The 21,919-nt window shown below is 44.1% G+C and overlaps 1 protein-coding gene across 2 annotated transcripts; it reads left to right on the forward strand.

The window, feature by feature from the left end:
• Positions 1 to 3,656: 3,656 nt before the first annotated feature.
• Positions 3,657 to 20,473, forward strand: REST (RE1 silencing transcription factor). 2 transcript variants are annotated; one of them, XM_068187333.1, is made up of 4 exons: positions 3,657 to 3,800; positions 4,847 to 5,757; positions 11,889 to 11,972; positions 14,998 to 20,473. In XM_068187333.1, the coding sequence occupies exons 1-4, from the start codon at positions 3,697 to 3,699 to the stop codon at positions 16,692 to 16,694; spliced, it is 2,796 nt and encodes a 931-aa protein (XP_068043434.1). In that variant the 5' UTR covers positions 3,657 to 3,696; the 3' UTR covers positions 16,695 to 20,473. The 2 variants fall into 2 exon arrangements, with proteins under 2 accessions (XP_068043434.1, XP_068043435.1); XM_068187334.1 differs by having other exon boundaries at positions 3,739 to 3,796.
• The last annotated feature ends 1,446 nt before the right edge of the window (positions 20,474 to 21,919 follow it).

Genomic DNA, 21,919 nt, shown 5'->3' on the forward strand with positions numbered 1-21,919 from the left:
AAAAAGGTAACTTTCAGTAAATATCTTTTTGAAGAATCTTAGCCTTCTTTGCACATGGTATTTTGTACTATATGAAATGATGCCTTTGCCAAAGTTTGCCCCTTCAGAGTATCAACTGCTGTCCAAGAAGGCAGCAAAGCCATAACAAATGCAATCTATTCTGTATGCTTTTCTGAAAGAGCAAAGAGCAAGTAGCTAAGTGTGGATAGCCTTCTAGAAGTTTGTACTCTCTCAAACTGACCTCTATTACACCCCTCTTAGGCAGAAGTGAGAATGTGGCATTTGCACTGACCTTTTAAGGTGAGACAAACCAGTGCTGGTCACTGATGAGGAGCTTTTTGTAGAAGTAGTTTTAATACATGTTGTTCTACTGATCCTGTTCACCACACAGATGTGGAAACCATACAGGAAGGAGGGAGGAGGTGCCACACTGGCTATGAGTCAGAAAGTTTTACTGACTCTTTAAAAAAAGATAATTATTAGATTCCTCTCATCATGAGACCTGTGTCTACTGAAAGCTGAAAAAATAGCTTGTTCAAAAGGATTAAGGCAAGAATTTCTGAGACGTAAGTGATGCCGCATAGAGCTTGAAATTTTGGCCCATTCTGACCTTCAAACGTGACATGTCTCATAAGTAGCAAACAAGGCAAAACAAACCAAATGGAGACCTTTTTTAACCCAGACAGCAATGTTTTTTCTCCATTAGCACCAAAAAAGATTTTTCTCAGAGCACAATACTGCAAAGTGTATATATGGTGTGAGGCTCTGAATAATGTTTGTATTGTTAAAGCAAGTGCTTATGGGATCTATTCCTAGCAGTGAATTTTTTTACAACACTGGAACATAAACACATTTTACAATATTAACATAGACAGTTATGGCACATTGGCATACTTGCAGAGTACAAAAGTTGAGAAATCTGGTCAGACCAGTTTTTGAAAGGTGAAAGAGATCTCTGGTGAAATGATAAACATTAAAATACTATTAAGATAACATTAAAAGTGGTGCTTTCAGCAAGCAATCTGGTCACTAGGAGAAAAAAAAAAAAGAGGAAAACTAGACAGTGCAAAAAAATCTGCTTCCAGGCAATGAACCTAAAAGGGTGCTTATGTCAAATCCAGTTGTGAAATTATACACAAAGGAAAGAACCAAAGTTCCCATAGGAACCTCAAGTCATCTAAACTGCTTTAACAATTCTAAATGCAGTGCCTTTATTTTTCTAACAGATGGATGTTAATATTGAAGTATATTTTCTATTAGAAACACAGTTTCAGCTCCCTGCTCTCCAGCTGATGCAGGATGGAACAATCCATATGACTGTTAATGTCAACTTTCTTTTTTGGCAGAAGTTTTTATTTATGATTGCATTTTTTGCAGACATTACAGGCTTTGATGTGGAACATTTCTTTCATGATACATATTCACTGCAGGACTATCTACATTCAAGCTGCTCGAAAGCATCCTGACCATGAAATAATTGGTGTAGCCACTTCCGTGTGCTGCTAAGATTTCTTGGGGTGCATATGTGGGATATTTTTGGAAAGCACTGGAGAACTAACTGCACTTGACTGCTGGCATACCTTAGGAGTAGTGTAACTTGGGTTTTAACCTATAAATCTGATGGGGCAGCCCTAGAATTAAAAGGGTTTGGGAATGGCTCAGACTTGACATAGATCTCAAAGGAGCTTTTCACTGGAGAATACATCTTTTGTGTTTGCCTGGCATAAGGAGAGTGTTGAGCAAAGAAAGCTGTCTGCAAATAAGGCAAGTTCTGCAGAAGAGGTGTAGGCAATGGCAATGTCAAAACTACTTACAGAAATTGGAACCCAGCTGAAGTTGGGTTAGATTTTTTTGGAGCCAAGTAGTCTGAACCAGTAGCATCCATGTATTTCATAAAGGCAAAGCTTTGATGTGAGTCTGTCCCGCCATGTGCTCAAGTTCCTCTGCCAGGATAGCTGCTCAGAGCTGTACCCTGCATTAATACCAGAGCACAGCTGTGGTCCAAGCACTGTGCTCCAAACTATGTGTGTCCTGAGAGCAGTGAAGAGGGAGGAAAGATACATGGTGCCTAGGCAAGGGACCTCGGGTTAAGGTTATAGGACAACCTCTCTCAAATAAATCCGTAACATAATATATAAAAAAAATAGAAATTCATAACACAACATATGTGTATTACAGAGATTCTCTTCTGGATGATGAAAATGACAGGCAGATATGGAGGCTGAAGAAAGGCACTTGCCCTTGGGAAACAGAAATAGCTAAGGTAGGGCAGGGTGGCAAGATTGGCCAGCACACACACCACATCTCGGCCGTCCAGGCCAGGAAGGCTGTTACTCACAGGAACAGATCAGGAATACTTTTTAGGTTCTCAGTTTCAATATCTAACAAAGTATCTTTATGCACCTTTAACTTTTCCTGATGTAGTTTGCATTCTCCAGTTGGTTTTGTACCTAGGAAAAAACCCATTTGCTTTTCCTAGTTTCAGAGATGTTTGTGCTTTGCCAGCCGGGGTGGCTGGCCCTCTGCACCCACTGCCAGGAGGTGCAGCACAGCTTGCTTTGAACTTGGCCAGATGACACAGAGAGAGGGGTTTTTGCAGCCTCTCAGTGATATCAGCCCAACAGGTACTGACTCTTGCTGAAAGTTTTGAGATTTAGAAATCAGCTCAGCCTGAGGAATTTCAGGGCCAAGGAAGTTTTTCAGATATTTATGGTAAAGAGCCACGCAAATGCCCAAGAGAAGAAAGAGCCACTAAGAAATTTGGGCTCTTCATTTAGGATTGGAATTATCACCTAGCCAGGAGTGCATGCTGTTATTTAGCTCTCAGTTGCAAACCAGTGAGTGCATGGCTGAGCTCTGCAAAAGCAACTTTTGGGGGTTTTGGAAAAATGAGAACAATCTATGGAGGCTTTGAGTCCTATGGTTGCATATGGCATTTTATGTTTTAAGAGCCATTTGAGTAGTTTAATGACCTAGACCATGCCATGGTGGAGCAGGGTGAATTACAGAATCAGTTAGGTAGGAAAAAACCTCTGGGGCCATTGAATGCAACCTTTGACTGAACACCATCACGTCAGCTAGACCATGGCAAGAAATGCCACATGCAGTCTTAAACACCTCCAGAGACGCTGATCACCTCCTGGGGCAGCCCATTCCAATGTCCAACCACGCTTTCCGTGACTAATATCTAACTAAACCTCCCCTGGTGCAGCTTAAGACTCTCCTCTCCTCACTAGTTGCCTGGGGGAAGAGATCGACCCCCATCTGGCACAACCTCCTTTCAGTTGCTTGTAGAGTGATAAGGTCACCCCGAGCCTTCTTTTCACCAGGCTAAACACCCAGTTCTCTCAGCTGTTCCTCATTAGACTTGTGCTCCAAACCCTTCACCAGCTTCGCTGCCCTTCTCTGGACTCGCCTCGTGAAGGCGATGCCGTGGGCACCGCCTCGAAGCTGCTCAGATCAGCGTTATCATCCCTGAACGGGACAAAGGGACTCACGGCAGCGGGGCCGGGCACGGACAAACCCGCGGCCGCCAGCTCTGCTCCTGGGCACGAGCCCTCTCTTCGGGCGGGTGCCCCTTCCCCCTCGCACGCCGCCCGCCCGGTGCCCCCGCCGCTGCCGGGTGACCCCGCTGGGCCCGGCCCCTCCTGCCGGGGGCGGGCGGGGCGGCGCCGCCGCTGCGCGCTGTGTGCTGGAATGCGGGGGCGCCTCCGCCCGCCGCCGCCGCCAGCAGCGCCTCCCGCCCGCCCCGCCCCGCCCCGCAGCAGCCGCGCGGCCGGGCGGCCCCGCGCCGCCGGTGGGTGAGTGAGTGCGGCGGGGCCCGGCGGGGCCGGGGAGGGGGGGCCGGGAGCCGGGCGAGAGGCGCTGTCCAGGGCTGATCTGCGGCCGGCGGGCGGGCGGGGGCGGCCGGGCGGGCGGGCCGCGGGGCGATCAGCACCACGGCTAAGGAGCCGCGCCGGCCGCGGGGGCGCTCGCCGGGCCGCGCCGCCGCCGGAAGGCGAAGCCGTCGCCGGCCGGGCCGGGCCGGGCCGGGCGCAGCCGCAGGCCCGGGGCCCAGGAGCAGGCCCGGGGCGCCGCTCGCTCCCCCTCCCGCGGACGGGCATCGGGTGGGCGCGGCCGCTGTGACCTTGCCGGTACCGAGGCGCTTCCTCCGCCCCGCGCCCCCGCACCGGCGCCGCTGCCCTGCCCTGCCCGCCGCGGGGGGAGGAGGAAGCCGGGCGTCCCCACCGGCCGGCGGCAGCGGGCGGGCCGGGGGCGGCGCGGGGAGGGCGCTTTGTGTGGGCAGGCAGAAAATGGCCGCATGCCTGTCAGGCGGGGAGGGAGGGAAGGAGGGAGGGTGGCGGGGGCACGGCCCGGCCCGGCTCCCCCGGCGGATGTGCGCCGGGCCGCGGGGAGATCGCCGCAGGGCCGGGCCGCCCCCGTTTGTTGGCGGCCTTGGGCCCAGCGGGGCCCTTGGGTCGGGCGGCGGCCGGACAGGGGCACTCGGCGGAGCCCGGCCGCAGCACTCACCGGCTGGCCCTGCGCCCCCGGCGGTGTCTGGCGTGGCGGGAGCCGCAGGGCCCGGCCCGGGATCACTCACCTGTCCTGAGCCCCGCCTGGGCCCTGGGACCGCGTTGTCAGCGCCTCCCACCCGTGCTCCGCACGGTGGGATACCGTACCATACCTAGGGAAGAGCCCAGCCCCCTTCGGGCGAGGAATGAGACCCCCCCCCAGCTCCGGTGTCCCAGCAGTTCAGCAAAGAGCTTTAGTTTTTTGATGTTCCCTGAAGGGACGCTTCGACAGTACTCAACAGAGGAGACTTTTCCACACTCAGGTGCTTACAGGTGTTCCTTTTCTCTTCCGACAGAATTACTGCCATGGCAACTCAAGTGCTGGGACAGTCTGGTGGGAACAGCCTCTTTCCTGGCAGTTCTAATATTGGCATGGCATTGTCCAGTGACATGTATGACTTACAGGACCTTTCTAAAGCTGAGCTGGCAGCTCCTCAGCTTATTATGTTGGCAAATGTGGCCTTGACAGGAGAAGTTAGTGGCAACTGCTGCGATTACCTGGTTGGAGAAGAGAGACAAATGGCAGAACTGACAACGGTGGGGGACAGCAACTTCTCAGATAGTGATGGAGAGGGTATGGAAGATACCCAGGCTGCAGAGGGTGACCGTGAGGCACCTGAAAATGTGGAATTAAGCTCCCTTGAGGTTCCTAGTGTGGAAACTCAAGGTCCAGCTGCTTGTTGCCCTCCTAAGGCTCCCAGTGTGGACAAAGATGTCTCATTGGAAGCACCGGGTACTCCAGAAAGCACAGAGGACAAGTGTAAGAACTTGAAGAGCAAACCATTTCGTTGTAAGCCTTGCCAGTATGAGGCAGAATCGGAAAAGGAGTTTGTGCATCATATCAGGGTTCACAGTGCTAAGAAATTCTTTGTGGAAGAAAATGCAGAAAAGCAAGCACAGGTGAAGGAGTCTGATTCCTGCACTGCAGAAGAGGTGGATTTCTCTAAGGGCCCAATCCGTTGTGATCGCTGTGGCTATAACACTAACAGATACGATCACTATCTGGCTCACTTGAAGCACCACAACAAAGCAGGGGAAAATGAGAGAGTCTACAAGTGTACCATATGCACATACACTACTGTCAGTGAATATCACTGGAAAAAACACCTAAGAAATCATTTTCCCAGGAAAGTGTATACCTGCTCAGAGTGCTCCTATTTTTCAGACAGGAAAAACAATTATATTCAACATATTCGAACTCACACAGGTAAGTTTTTCATCTTTTTTTGACTGAAGTGCAGTAAGACTACTGAGAATCTGTGATAAATGAAGCAAGCAGAGTCTTTTTGCAAAGTTTGTTCTATCTGATAAAGCTTTGTGCTCTCTTCTCTGGTGCTACCAGCTTATAGCCTAGTGGAATTTGCTTTGAGCTCCAGTCTATAGTCGTAGAGGACTGAGGAAATGTCAGGTGCCCAAGAGGAGATGAAGGGCACTCTGTTTAGTAATTCTAAGCCAATTTTTTGAAGAGGGCATGACAAAGTGTGATGATTGTCAGAGTCCACAGCACTGAAACCTGATGTAGTTTAAAACCAAAACAAGCAGGTTGACAAAAGGTGCCTGAATCCCATAGGTAGTTTTGAAAATGGCACCTTTAGACTGAGCTGAAACTGGACTACAGTGTAATTACAGAGAAGAAAGAGCTGATATATACATGTAGAGGAGTCCTCCAGCATCCACAAAGTCAGAATAAGAGTTGAACAGTGAATTAATTCCTTTTAATGCTCAGAGGCTTCGTTTTTTCTAGGGCCTGCATCACTACAGCAGCCAGAAGTAGACCTTCCTATAGTTGCCCTATAGGAAGCCTTCCGGGGAGTCTGGCCTGATTTCCTGACTTCTTCTAACCTTGGTTTGTAATTGGAAGAGACAGTGTGAGGCCCCTTTTTTCCCTGGTGTATAGCAAGTGGAATCAGAGGAATGCAGTGTTGCTGCCGTCCTGTGATCTAGGACCACAGGTGACTTAGGAAATACCTTGCTTTTCATCAGAGAGCCTCACCACCCTCTCACATGGGGAGTTCTGATGAACCAGTACTCCCTTAGAGGAGGGGTTATCTATCCATCTCACCCCTCTGGGCCATGAGGTACAGTTACTTGGCCTCCTGATCCCTTTTGTGGAAGTGAGAGGGCAGTTCAGAGCTTCCTTGCTGCTTCTTAGAAGCTTTTATTTCCACTGTGTCAGGGCTTTTCTGTGGAGAGGGCTCACTTGCTAACCATCTTCTAGTGTGCTCACCTAACTTGGTTCCCCTTTATTGTAGACTGTGCTGGCTGAGCAAAACACTGGGGAATTTCTCCTTTAAAGTCATGTTTTGTCACAGCAGTGGCATAAATGGTTTGGAGGTTTCAGTTCAGTTGTCTGCAGCTGTCTGGAAGGGGTGGGCACTCCGGAGGCCTCGGGGCTGCGCTTGAGCTTAAGTGTGCAGGAGTTTGTGTTTGTCAGCTTGCTTTAGTGTCTGCTTTGTTGGGGCTGGTAGGGTCTGCTGGGAATTTTAGTACTTTATTCTTTCCTAAGGATAGCTACATGCTGTTGTTCAGTGGATACCATCAATTTCAAACTCAGTCCTGTCTAAATATTTTTTTCTAAACAAGTAAACAAAGTTTATTGTGGGAGGTATTAGGAAAATGGTGTTGTTTATGGTATGTTTATTTTCTTTGTGTGTTTTGTAGGAGATAACAGGAAAGAGACGAGGTAAAATGGGAAAATAGTAGGAGAAAACCTAAATTAATCTTGTGGGGAGCTCATGGCCACATGGTTTGGTTCTTGTCTAGTTTACATTTGCCTCAACTTTAAATTAATCTCTGCTTGTGTTTGTAGGTGACATTAAGTCCCCCTTTCTGATTTCTGAAAGCGCTTGTTGAGTTTTACAGGAGCTACCATGAAAGCATGTTTGCCGAGGAAGCAATCACTGCATTTGACCAATTTACCGATGAACTGTATTAAACTTTTAAAAAAATTAAGCGTGTCCAGATCCCCTTTTTCTCCTTTGTTGTGCAGTTGTGCAGTCAGGGTTTCTGGATCTTTTCGTTACTGTAATTAAGCTGGAGTGAATGATTATGATTTCAGCATATTTTAGTCTACCCTTGTAGGTGTTTCTTTGCTACTTCATAACTACATAGTTATGTTCTTTCAGACAGTTCTTGCTTGATCAAAAACTTCCAAATATGTTAGTAGAATGATTTAGGAATATGCCTTATTTCCAGTAACATTGGTTTTGTGGAGGAGAGTGTTAAAGCTATAGTATTAGAAGAATGATTAAGCTCCTGGCAGGTATATTTTATACACCAGGCTAAAAGTCTCTGCCAATACTAATGTGTAATGAATTGCCTTAAAAGAAGACAAACAAAACCAGAATGCACTAAAAGTCCCACCAAACAACCCTCACCAAAAACCCTGAATATACACCCACAGCTATTTTATAGTCAAAAGTGTTTGCAGACTGTTTACATAACAGTATTGAATTTAGTAAAACTTAGCTGAATTATACTAAAATAGCTTTGGATTGTAGTTTTCATTTAAAACTAAAGAAAATATTTGTTGGGAAAAATAAATGGGATACATCCATCATTTTCTTCCTATTTTGTGGGTTCAGAATATTAAAGAAGAAAGTTGGAATTGTTTGTTTCTTTGGTTTCCTGATTGCTAATAGGTTAAATAATTTTGGATAGATACTATTCTTTCTCTTCTGTCTTTTGTTATTCGTCAGACTTTTTTTTTTTTTTTTTTTTTTTTTTTTTTTTTTTTTTTGTGGAGGAAAATGCCTCTTTGCAGTTAATTTGATTCTGTTGTGTTACAACCATACAATTTTACAATTTTCTGAAACACGGACTGTACAGAGTGGAATTTCACAGGATAAATGTGCTGCTGCTGCTGGAGAAAGGTAGTCTCAGTTTTCTACCTGTATCCTGGGACTAGTTGATTCAGCTCACTAAAATGGAGTAAAGGAGTAAAAATACTCCTTTCCTCTTCCCCAAGTTGCTTTTCTGCTGGTTAGTGAACTTAGTTACCTTACTAATGACACATGCAAATATCAGAGCACATGGCCAGGAGCAGGGAAGGGGGCTGCATGCTAGTACCTTGCATGATTGGGAAAATTACAATCCCTGGCATGTTTGGGGACCACAGGAAGGCAGGCAGAGGTTATCTGCCTGCCTGTTGTTGCTTGCATTCATGTTGAAAAGCAGGTGTCCCAGAACCAGTCCTGTGCTGAAGATATCTTGCAGCTTGTGGCAGTGCTTGTGGGACAGGCTGCTGACAAATGTTGGGGACCTTGGGCTCCTAGGGTGTTTCAACACCCTACAGATGGTCATAGGCTTGTCACCTGGGAAAGCTTCATCTGAGGGGGCCTATCTGCTGCCCAGGAGTGGCTGGCTGGAGGTGTTCAGAACAACCTGTTTCTCTGCTGCTTGGGCAGAAAGGGCTCTTTGTGTCAGGGACAGATCTATCTGGGCTCGTCTGTGCTTGTTAGACCTTTTAGACCAAGTTTTGACTTGATTTACCTGCTGATTCTGGAGCTGTACTACATGCAAGACAGTGCAGCATTGTTCTCTTTCTTTTTTCTCTATTTTGCTTGTTAGAAGAAATTTCTAAAAAACTTCATTGAAAATAATCTGAAGGGCTGTATAACTAATACATCCGCTCCAGTCAGTCACAATGTTCTGCGTCTAGTTTTGGACTGGTTTTGGTTTGGTTTGTGGTAGTTTGGTTTTTTTTTTTGGTTTGTTTTTTGTTTTTAGATTTTAGTTGTGAGAGGGCAACTTTCTTGCTTGCCACTGTGTTGGAAGTTTGATGAAAGCATATTTGTTTCAAGCAGATGGGACTTCTAATGGCATTATAAGAAAAGGCTTTATCAAGAGGTTGTTGAGGAATACCTTTGGTGCAGGTCGCTCAGTGTGCAAGCTGCAGTTCGAGATCAGGTTTTGCTCAGGGTGAGAGCACAGAGAGGCCATGAATTGCCAACCCTGTACCAGAGGTGCCAGCCAGGTGGATGGACACTGAGAGACACAGCAGGAGCCATGAACTGCCAACCTTTTGGATAACAAAGCAGATGAAGACTGGGGAGGCCAGCAAGGTAGATGGACATGGAGAAGCTCAGCAACAGGAACAGAAGACTGGGGAGGAAGAGTGAGACTTGTGTGCAGGTAGATTGTGAGGGTATGAAAGTGCAAGGGTTCCACTCTTGTGTCCTTTTTGGAGGCAGCAGTTCCAGGTGTTTCTGTGTTACTGTGCCATGAGTAAATGGCTTTATGGAACGAGACATCTGAGACTCTGCTGTGGAAAACCTGGGGTCAAGCCAGTGAGGAAACCTGGACTGACTGTGTGTGAGTGGGGTGTGCAGGGAGTCACAGGGGGTGCCTGTTGGGTCACTGGAGCCACCCACCGTGAAAGGGCTTCAGTCCCAGCAGTCTGGCCTTGGGAGTGTGACTCTTGAGAGTCTCCTAAATGGTCAGACTGGGAACTTTCTTTAACTAGATGATCTTAAACTTGTATGCCTGTTCGTTTGTATAGAGTTAAGTGCCTGCTTGAGCTTTGGCTAACTTGGGGCTTATTATGTAAGTGTCTTCTGGAGAGGTTTTCTTGATGGCTTGTTTGCATATAATGAACCAGCTTGTAAAATTACAATATAAATCCTTTGGATAATAGTATTTTACAGAACAGCCTGTACAGTGCATTTAATTCTCAAGTGGCAATAACACATTTTAAATTAGCTGTGGTCATTATACTTAAATCTAGTATATTTTGTGGCTGTGCCCTATGTAAAAAAGGCCATGAAAGAAAGCCTGTTTCACATTCCTAATGTTGTAGGTAACTTTACAGATATGAAATTTCAGGTAATGGGAAGAAGATATGACTGAATATTCCAGGACCTTTGGCCACATATTTTTTAATTGTAAGGAGTCATTTCAAACCAAAACCATTTATTTGTACCAAAAGGACTACCCCTCCCTTGAACATGACTTAATCTTATTGTGTGTATTGCACCAATCTCCTACCTTGTTTTAATTGGAAAGGGAGGGGAGTTGTGGTTGTTAGGGTGAATTTACCTTTAAACTGCTGATCTAATCAAGAACGATAGTCTAAATGTTTGATGGAAGGAAGAAATGTGGAATTAATCTGCATTACAAAGGCTGCTTCTACTGCTGTTTTGGCACAGGCCAGCAGTGGAGCCTCACATCACACACTGGCAGATGCAGATCTTTGCTGCTGCAGATAGAGCTGTGCCTCTGAAAGTGAACACATACCCTGTGTACAGGGCTTTTGTGGATGTCCAGGTCTCTGTGATTTGGAGAGCACCTTGGTTGTATGCCTCATATGTAGCAAATTTATCAAAATGCCATAGTGAATTCTGGCTATGATTTTAATAAATACTTGGACTGAATAACTTCTTTTTCCCTTTTCAGCTTAATTCCTCTCTTCCCTTGTGGATGTCTGCCCAAGACTAAAAAGTGTTTGTAGGGAAGACAGTGTGCTAGCAGTTTGGGGCAAACACCCCTGGTGCTTATCCAGACCTGCCTAACATGTTAATTATAAAACTGTCTGCCTTTGTTTGGAGCTTGTCTTTACTTGAAAAAGATTTTCAAGTATCATTGTACTGATACAAATTTTAGCTACAATTGCAAGCTGACTGTCCTCAGTGGATATATAATTTATGGCAGGTTAGTTTCCATTAGTTCTCCAGAACCAATAACTCTTCAGGCATGGGGTTTTGAGTCTTTGAAATAAATGTTTATGTTACACATAAACTTCTGCTAGCAGCATAATTTCACTGATCAGGGCATCATGCTTTTCTGTGCTGCAAGCTATTTTCACTCTGCCACTATAATTTTGGAAGCAAAGACCTGCTCTATCTGCACTTGTGTTCTAGTAAATGGAAGTCCATGTGGAATGGATGGTTGTAGGTCATATCCCATCCTAATCCAAATTAAATATGGAGGTTTCAGGTAAGGTGTTAAGCAAAGCAAGAACACAACCTCGTTTCTTACATGTGGATCAAAAGGATCTTTTGTTCATCATCTGAGTGTTGGGAGAAAATGCTGTAGGGAAGTCAGGTCTGGTGGCTTAAGGCTTCCTAAAGTTGCATGTCCTCATAATCTTTTGGCTACAGTTGACCCCAGGTGGACATTAAGATGTGTCTCTGTCATATCCTGCCCTTTTACTACCCTCATTCATAAGGCATGACATGTTGCAGTGGTGTGGCTCAGGCATATGCACTGTCCCTTTTGCTGAGAGATAACATGCCCTCAAATACAGCGTGAGGATCGGTGACAGCCTCCCCTGTGTGGCTTGGTAACCAAGTTTGGGAATCTGCTGTGTTTCAGTAACTACTTTGCTGTTTGTTTTTGCAGGGGAGCGACCCTATCAATGTGCGATGTGTCCTTATTCCAGCTCTCAGAAGACCCATTTAACCAGGCACATGCGCACCCACTCAGGTTGGTACGGAGTGGCAGCAGCGTGACTCAGGAGAAGGGGGTGGGTCACAGTATAGCAGTGCGGCTGCAGTTGGAGGGGACCTCTGGAGGTCATCTGGGCCAGACCCTGCCTCCAGAAGGGCCACCTAAAGCAGTCTGCCCACTTCTGTGTGAGTTGCCATCTTAGCTAGTAAGGCGTGAGCTTTAGCTCCTTTTTTAATGGGGAAGGTTGTCTTGCTAAGGAATGCTAAGTGTCATGAATAAAACTGATAATGGGAATATATATATATTTTTTTTTTTTTTTTACTTTTCAAGATCTTTTCTGATATTCATAGGGCTGCTCTAGTAGTTCTACTAATCTAGAAATAAATACAACATTGTGATGTTATAGGAACAAATTCTTGTACACTATCTGCTGTCATAGCTAAGTTCAAATCAGTGAAGCTGGGAACATTTTGAGTAGCTGAGAATCTCCTCTGTGATGCCTGGGATTGTGTCTCATCCAGGGGTTCTGAGGGAGCCCTTAACTTATGTTTAGTATGACACAGTGATGTAAATTAGTGTCTGCTTATGGCAAGGAGACACAGGAGAAAAAGCAAACTCAGAGGATGTTCAAAAGTGACTCAGTCTTGTGGCACTAAAAGCCAAATTAGCAATTTTCACTAGCCTCTATTTTCCATTACTGGTTGTGAGGTGTGGTGTTACAAACATTTGCTCTTGTAAATCTCTTTTTGAATGAATTAACAGCATTTTGGGAGTTGTAACACCATAGACACAAGCACAGTTGTCCTTTATGACTCTCATAAGGGAGTTCAGATAGACCTGAGCCCGTGCTTTGATTTGTTTTCTGTAAAATCTGAATTGACCAGCCCTAGGTGAATTTCTAATGCTGACAAACAGGAGTTGAAGTCTCCTGAACAGTAATTGTTTCAATTTCAGTTGGTGAGGCTTTTAATTAAAGCCAGGAGACAGGCAATTTTAACTGTAGTGGTGGGGGGCTTGAGCCCATTAAAAATAGCCAGCTTTAAAATGACATGTCAGTATTTTGGTGTGAGAATTTTGTGAATGGAGTATTATGCTTTCAGAAACAAAAATAATACTTGGTTGAACCTCTGGTTTGCAAATGAACCACCAAATTTGCAAATGGTTTGGTCAGTGCTGAACCTGGAAACCATTTCACGAACATATTGCTCTGTCCTTGTTCTGTGCAAGTAAGTCTCAACTCCGAAGGAGGTAAGGAGTGGGATCTGCCTGTGGCCCCTGACTCAAAGGTCTCTGAGGGAAGGCATGACTTTTGCTATCAGAGGTCTTGTATTAATAGCTCTCCTGAATTCTATTGTATGTTTTGTTGCATTGTCCCAGCAGCTGCACCTTTTCTATGGCAGTTTGGACTCCTGCAGTTGACAGGCTGGCTGTTTAAGGCCCACAGGTGCTGTAGCTTTCTTCCCATGTCAGACAGCAAATGGCAGTGGTTTAGAGCCTAATTCACAGCTGTTTTTTAGCCATCTTGGTACATATCCTTTTCACTTGCACAATAAAACCCCAGGATTTAGTAGAGGCCATGGACACAAACTTCACATGCTGTCTTTGAGTTACCAGGTTGCAGCTGCCTCTGAGCACTCTGTGCACTTAGAACTGCTTGTTCATGTGTAAGAGAGGCTGTTCTTGTCCTCCCATGGTGCAGCCCAGAACTATTCTTTGAAGTGTAGGTGATAAAGGCTCTATACTTGGAGGAAGGACGAGCAATAAACACATCAAGCTTAAACGTGTAGAAAATGTCACCAGGAATTAGGAGGAAAAAAGAAGGAAGTAAAATGGAGAGAGAGGGAATCAAAGTAGCTCTTCTTTAAATAATAAATAGATGCTGCAGACAGACATGAGATGATCTGGACTCTTAAACAATTGTCCCCCTGCTTCCTGCCAGGGAGGCAGCACAGCTTTTTCTAGAGTTTGTGAGGGTGTTGCAGATCTTGTGGTTAACACACAAACAGGCACCACATCTTCAGTGCAGGCTGGCTGGTCTCCTGAGTCACGCCACAGAGCATGCTTGAATATGGGCAGTGGCTTGCAGAGGTGGGAGAAGCATTATTGTATCATGAGCAGAAGGGACTGGAGTGGATTTTCAAGATACTGAAGAAGTAGCATGCATTAGTTCTGCAGATCAGTTTTGAGATGCTGGTTGAGAGCTCAGGAGAATCCCAAATTCCTCAGCTAAATTGGCACATGCACAGATGCTCCAAAAGTATTTCTGGACTTGAATTGTTGCACTAGAAGTGTTCTTCCTATTAGCTTTGATGTGTAAGGGGAAAGCTACTTCTGCTGCAGTGGCATGCACTAAGCAGAACATTTCAGGAACACTTCTACAGGAGTCACTACACTAATACAAATGCAGATTTTAATAGTAACATGATGGCTGTGCATTTGGTTGGCTTGCCAAGCGTAGCCTGCAGTCGGAGCACTGTGTTTGAGGCACCAAAACAGTGAGCATAACTTTTTCAGGGGTAAAGATCATCTGGGCACCCCTTTCATGTTCTTAGGTTTTTGCTAGCTTCTTTTTCCTCATTTCCCTTTCAATGCAAACATGAAGTATGCTAAATCTGTATAAAGTTGGACTTTTTTGAAACGTTTGTGTGAAACTGCTATTCATCAAATGTTACATTTCCATTTTTCTACAATGCATTCAATGGACCAGTTGGGTATGGATTCCATTTGCTAATATTACTGTAGAGAGATCTCTGCCGGTATGTATGCCTAGCCAGAACCTGTGACGTTGTTACTGCTTGTTTGGTTTTGGATCCCCTTCCTCCCAGCCCTCACTCCTTCTCTCTTTTTTTTTTTTTTTTTGTATTTTTTTCTTAGTGTCTTGTGAATGTGTTTGTGACTTGTGGATTTATGTTGACTTTGCTTAATTTTAAAGGCGCATGGATAATTTTTTTTTATTCTTTTCAAGTTTCATATTTCTATATCTGTATTAGTGGGAAGTGACTGCCCCGCAACAACCGTGCTTAATAATCACCATCATTCCCTTCCGTCCTTCCTTCCTTAGGTGAGAAGCCATTCAAATGTGACCAGTGCAGCTACGTGGCCTCAAACCAGCATGAAGTGACTCGTCACGCGAGGCAAGTGCACAACGGGCCGAAGCCTCTGATCTGCCCGCACTGTAACTACAAAACCGCTGACCGCAGCAACTTCAAAAAGCACGTTGAGCTCCACATCAACCCGCGCCAGTTTCTCTGCCCTGTTTGCGATTATGCAGCGTCTAAAAAATGTAACCTGCAGTATCACATCAAGTCCAGGCATCCCGATTGTTCTGACATCACCATGGATGTCTCGAAGGTGAAGCTACGGACTAAAAAGAGCGAAGCTGACTTTTCTGAGAGTGGTAATGATAAAGTGGAGAAGGAACCAACGAAAGGGGACTCAGCTGCAAGGAAAACAGAGAAAATTGTGAAGGTGGAGAAAAAAGATAATTCGGCAAAGGAAAAAAAGTCAGCAAGCAATGTTTCTGCAGGCCAGGTGACGACCAGAAGTCGGAAATCGGCTTCAGAAAACAAGGAGGTGGATATTAAAACTGAGAAAAGTACTGAGAAAACATGTAAAACAAAGAAGGTCAAAAGAAAGGCAGAGACTGAGGCAACTTCCTCAAAGCAAGAGCCTGCAAATGATACCTCAGTAGTAACAAAAAAGAAAAAGAAAGTGGAAGCTAAACCCAGAGACTGCCAGGAAGCTCAAAAAAGTGATGTTACACCAGAGGAAGAGCCTAAAAAGCAAAATTCTTGCCTCAAGAAAAACAGAAAAAAGAAAGCTCTGAAAATTAAGCACAGTAAAAAAAGCAGTAATCTTGATCAGGAGAAGATTGAGGAAGAGGAGATGCCAGATGAGTATCCTATCACAGAAAAAGATGGAAGTGTGAAGCTGGACACTGAGGGCAGTGACCAGAAGGAGCAAGATCCCACTGACACAGTGGCATTAAACAACAATGGTGGTCATGCTCTCAGCGAGGAGAGCACTGATGCCAAAGGAAACTGCATCCAAGGTCCAGGGCAGCTTTGTCTGCCATCTCAGGATGCAAACACAGAAGGTGAGGTAGAGGACCAAGAAATGCCTGCGGCAGTAGGAACGAGTGAAGACACTGGTGGTGCAAAAAAGGAGGAGAGACAGGTGGACAAAGGGGAAGATACTTGCTCTGAGGAATCTTCCCATACAGCGTCTTCTGGAGAAAGCTTGGATGTACTCATGGATGTGGTACCAGATCTGGCACCTGAGAAGGAGCCAGAGGAAACTGTGGCAGAAACTGAGACTAGCTCAAGCCTGATGGACCTGACCAAGACGTGCCTGCCAGCAACAGAGTCAACAGGAGATGCTGTGCCAGCACCTGTGCCCGCAGAAGGGTGTACACAAAGCCCTAAAGTGTCTCTGTCCTTACCTCGGGATAACACAGCCGTGAATGAATCTCAGGAAATGGATGAGGATGAGGGCATCCACAGCCACGAAGGCAGTGACATCAGTGACAACATATCAGAAGGAAGCGATGACTCGGGGTTAAATGGTGCTCGCTCTGTACAAGAGGAAACAAGTCCAAAGATGTCACAAGGAGCTCCGGACACCACGGTGGCCAGGGAGAACTATGTGTGCATTTTTTGTGACCGCTCATTTAAAAAGGAGGGTGAATACAGCAAGCACCTCAACAGGCACTTAGTTAATGTGTATTATCTTGAGAAGGCAGCAAAAGGGCAGGAGTAGAAATAGCTGTGGTTTGGGGAATCTTCTTTTGTAAGATCTTACACAGCTTATGTAAAAATACTGTAGATTTTTTTTAAGCACGGTTTACTTTAGTGTCTGCATTGGTATCTTTTTTGGTTTAGTTTTTTTTTAAGTTGAAAATATTTTTGACAACTTTATGTGTCATGGTGAACTTATTAATTACTGGATCTCTTAATTAGAGAAAGCAGGTAGGGTGTATGAGGTTGTGTCCTATAAAGTCACTGTAAGCTTCTAGTCTATTAGCTTATGCAGCTCTTTTATAAACTGAGTTTTAGGAACAAGACTGGAGCTAACAATATACAAGTTGGATGTTTATAGAACCACTGGCATAAGTTGCTTTTTGTTCTAGCAGCCAACTCTCTTTCTCTCCCTTTTTCCCCCTTTCCTTTTTTTTATTTTAGTTCTTTTAAATGTATCTTGATGTTCAAAGTGTTAAAACTACTTGATGGTTTTTCTACCAGGAAGATAGCTTCTATTACATAAAGAGCACTTTGTAAAAGAAATCAAAGTTGGCTAGTGATGAACATAACTGTTTAAGCTAATTACAATTATGAACGTACATTTCAGATCCCCTAAGCGGAGTGATGAGCCAAAATTTGAGAGCAGTCCTTCCAACTTTTGATTGGAGAACCTCTGTCTTGATTAATATCTCAATCACTGATCTGTAATTGGCTTTGTTGTGGGGGAACAAGTTTGTTATCTTTTATTTCTGCTTTTTGTTTTTTTGATTGTGCTTTAACGGCTTAAAATGTTGCACTTGTTTTTGATTTTTACCTATGCAGTTTAATCTTCTAGGAATAGTGCTTGTGCAGTATATGTACACTTTATATATGCATGTTTGGTTTTGTATGTGTAAGGTTTTTTTATTTGGAAACATTCAGACTTGTTGCTTACCATGGGACAGTTTTCTGTGGCAGTTTACTGTGATGCTCCTTACTGCAGATTTTTCTTGTTTTCCTGGGGTGTGATTAACTGTGCATGAAGTTGCTGAAATTATGAATTGCTTGGCTGTGTATTTTTGACTGTGTTAAGACTTGTAGAGTCCTTGAGCAAAACTATACCAATGCAGTTCCAAAACACTTTTACAGGATTTATTCTGTCATGGAAATGCCACTTCTGATATTTTGAATACACATGCAGAGTAATAAATTCTGATTTATAATTTGTGATCACCAGACAGGAAAATGATCACTCTCAGTGGAAACAGTCTGCAGACTCTGCAAGTCTGGAATTTTTTTTTTCCTTCCGTTTTCATTTTTGTGGTGGACAGCAGTCAAATTTCATGAGCTTTAAAAAAATAAAATAGTAGCAGTGATATAATCTTAATATCTCATACACAAAAAAACCCAACAAACAAATAAAGATGAATCAACTGGTAAGCAATGAACCTGGCATTAAAAATCCGTAGGAATTTCTGCTCCATATTAATTCAAGTTGCATTTAGTAAAACCATCCTGCTTCCATGCAGAGAGAAACATGCAAGTTATCAGATTGTCATCTCAGGTCTACATGTCATACCAGGAGTTTTTAATTCCAAACAGATTTCATTCGTAGCACACGCAAATGCAAGAGAGATTGCATACTTAGGTATGTTAGCTGCTTGTAGCCAACCAGTGGCAAAATGTAAACAAAATCCAAACCAGCAGGGAAGAAGCAAAACCCTCCAGGTCCCATCTGTGCACTCTTCTGACTGTCATTAGCTGCCTTTCCAGTGGGAGCAGTTGGGGACAGCTCCAAAGAAACAAATTTGGAGGCAGGTGTTACTTGGAGAGTGGAGTTGAAGAGCTCAGACAGCATTTGTCAGAGCACTTTATTGCAAGTAACTCTCTCTGTGTAAGCTCTGGAATAAACCCCATTCTTCACTGTGTTGTCCCCACAGCATCTTCCCCTCCAGACAAACCCACTGCCGTGAATGAATCGAGAGCAACAATGCTACATTGCTTCTGCTTTTGGGAGAGATTGGTAATAGGAGGCCAAAGATTAGAGAGGGAAGGCATCCCTCATGGCAGAAATAAATTGTATAATGTATAGTGAGATTATGTTTGCATAGATAGCGTTCAATCCTTACCTTGGCTGTGACAATCATTGTCAATTCAAGATCAAGTTGCAACTATATTTATGTTAAACATTAAGAAAACAAACCTAGTTGAATTATTTTCCTGAACTACCAGTTGTAGTAGTTTTAGATGTATTTTTTTTTTCTTCATAATAGTGTTTGATTATATATGAATGTTGCCACCATTTGTGAGTGATGTGAGCAGATGCTGGGAATTCCAGTACTGTGTAGAGGTTTAAAGCTCCCTTCCTATCCTTGCGAAGAGCCTTTGCCATTTTGTGAGGGACTTCAAGGACTTTAGCTATCTTCAAGTAAACTCATGGACTGGCCTGATAATTTTTTCCTGTTATTTTTTTAATGAAATGATGCTGTTAACTGACTTCAATGTTCTCTCTCTGAGACAAAAGCAAAGATGGTTCTCTGAAATACTGCACATTTGTGCTGCACATTTCTGTGAAGTGGTCAAGGTTTCAATGCTTGATCTGACAAGAACTCTTCAAAGACAACAGTTGACTCTTCTTTGGCAGAGTTTCCTACCACAAGATGAGAAACAGAAAATAAATTATTAACATTAAGAAGAAGAAAAGTTGATTTTTTCTGTCTGAGACCCATCAACAACATCCTGAACTAGCTAATCTTGGTGCAGAACTGTGTTGGAATTCTCTGCAAGGTTTGGGATTATGTTACAGTAAAAAGGCAAGGATATAATGCATTATGTTTATCTCAAATGTTAGGCACTGCTAATATGAGTATTTGAGGGGGAATGTGAGTCACATAGCCCACCATATATGGTGGTCTTACATTGCTGTGTCTTCCTATAAAAATGCCTTTTTTTTTTGTTTTTTGGTCTTTTTCAATATTGTTAAATTATTTTGTGTTGGTTTTGCCAGTGCTAGCATGTTTGTGTTTTTTGGCAATAATATCTGTATTTGTGTTCAACCTCCAATACGTGGTTGGAAGGATTAGCATGCTGATATACCCTTACACTGCCAGCCCTTGGCTGAGTCATGTGTTTTGGGCTTTTTCTGTATGAATTTACACAGTCAAACTAACTGCCCTGAAAATGGTCAAGAAATGGCTAGCTAGGCACCTAAAATCCATGGTTTGCAATTGTTGTTTCTGGATTTTGATGATCTAGGCTGGAACTTTAGTCATTTAAAGAAGAATGTTTAACAGCTGACAGGCCAGTTAAGATACAGTAATGCCATTGATTTCAACTGATTTAATGTAGCTGAAAGGTATTAAATTCAAGAGTTTTCTTGAGTGTCAGTTGTGTAGATATGTGGCGTGCATATGATATTAACAGAATCCAAATAGCTAAAGAAATTGTTTTATGTGTACATATATTTTTTCCCCCTCTAAAATTACACTAGCTAACAAACTTTTGTAAGCTGGCATGGAAACATGTTTATGATGTTTAGTTGCACCATGTTTGATGCTTTTACAGTGCAATACTTGTATTCTCTGAATTAAACCAAAGGTAATTTTTTTTCATGCTCTGTACTGTAGTGCATGACAGTCTTTCCTGCGTTTGTAATAGATGTAAAACGAGCCAGATCATACTTCCTGTTTTTACCTAAATCATGTATAAGAAGTCTTTTGTTCAAAATGTAGTATAAAGTTAAACTAAATTGCATTATATTAACCTTTACCAGTGTATTTTCCTAAGCATAGTTATGATTAAATAAACTTTATTAAGGAACCTTCATCTTCTATCTTCCACTTATTAATGGCTGTGGAAGCCATTTTTAATTAGAGTTAGGAGCAGCACCAGTGTCATTGATGGAGCTCCTGAAGACCTCAAGGCAGGCAGGTGGGCCTGGGGGAGTCAGTACAAAGATGCCAGATGTGACTGCAGATGGGGACAGTGGCTCCAGAAATATGTTCTTTTTCCTTTTCAACGTATTGGTGTAATTTCCCTGCCCACTTTAATAAGGACAGGGCACAAGGTGGGGGCTGCATGCGCATGGACAAGGTTCAAATGCAATGCTGAACCTGTTTGTGATTTGGAAGGATGGGTCCAATGGGCATGAAGGGCAATATTCTCTGCCACCAGAGAAGAAGTGCAGCTTGATGGAAGCTGTGGAATTTAAATTTGAGTTTCAGAGGTAATGTAGGTGACAGTGGAAATGTGGGTTTGTGAGCCATGCAGCTGTTACTCAAGCAGCAAAGAGCAGGGTGCAGTGCTGCCACAGGACGTAGCCTTGGGGGCTGCAGTGTGGCAGGGGCTGGCAGTGCCCAGACAAGGGGCAGGCTTGGCTTGGCTTGGCTCCTCCTGTAGGCTGCATGTGAGCAGTTTATGGTACAGACAGGGAACAGGAGTGGTGCCTGAGCCTGCCCACAGTCTGCAAGGGAGATGTAAGAGTGGCACAGAGATGGCAGGGGCTGGGTACCTGAGTGCCTCTTTGCATGTGCTGAGGTAATGATTTCAAACTGGATCAATAGAGGAGGTCCTGCCCTTTGTACAACCAGCTAGTGCTGCCCCCCACCCTCAGGAAGGTGTTCCTGGGACAAACTGGCTTATCTAGCAAACCCAAGTGAGTTGGCAACCTGAGAAATCATTTTCCCTTAAACCTGCAGTCAGGTCATCCTTATCTTTGACTAGTTCCTTGCACCCTGGAAGAGAACCTGCTATTTTTTTCCCAGTAGAAAACCAGGATAAAATCCACTAGGCTGAAAACATGCTAAGAACCTGCTTTGTGCTAAGTTTTTTAACAGAACCAGGTAGCCAAGCACAAGTGCATGGCTCTGCAGTACCTTGAAGGCCAGCAGGAGATCCTGCCCACACAGTGAGCGGCCCAAAAGGTGAGTTGGCTTGCGTGAGGGATGGCTTAGCTTCCTGATGGCCTGTATGGGGACAGAGCAAGCTCATGTCTTAATTCAGCTGCCTTATTCAGGCTTTGCTAATGCTCTGAAGGAGCTGAAATGCTAGGTTCCTAATTTTGGTTTGGTGGTTGTCTTTTGTTTGTTTTTAAAGCTTAGCCATGCTGACATAAATTGCTTTAACACAGTTCTTGTATGTAAGTGTTTATATGTATAATATAAGCTATATGTGGGAAAAGGTAGATCTAAAACAGTAGATCCTTCCCTTGCCCATGTTGTATTTTTAACCCTAGGAAACTGAGCTCTCTGCATGTCCCCCTTGGCT

Source organism: Anomalospiza imberbis, chromosome 4, assembly GCF_031753505.1.
Source record: "Anomalospiza imberbis isolate Cuckoo-Finch-1a 21T00152 chromosome 4, ASM3175350v1, whole genome shotgun sequence".
Taxonomy (NCBI): domain Eukaryota; kingdom Metazoa; phylum Chordata; class Aves; order Passeriformes; family Viduidae; genus Anomalospiza; species Anomalospiza imberbis.

Excerpts from the sequence above, each read along its gene's own strand:
- REST (XM_068187333.1), top strand. The coding sequence starts at position 3,697 with ATGCGGGGGCGCCTCCGCCCGCCGCCGCCGCCAGCAGCGCCTCCCGCC. Across the intron at positions 3,801-4,846 it reads CGGCCCCGCGCCGCCGGTGG|AATTACTGCCATGGCAACTC; the intron begins GTGAGTGAGTGC and ends CTCTTCCGACAG. Across the intron at positions 11,973-14,997 it reads GCACATGCGCACCCACTCAG|GTGAGAAGCCATTCAAATGT; the intron begins GTTGGTACGGAG and ends TTCCTTCCTTAG.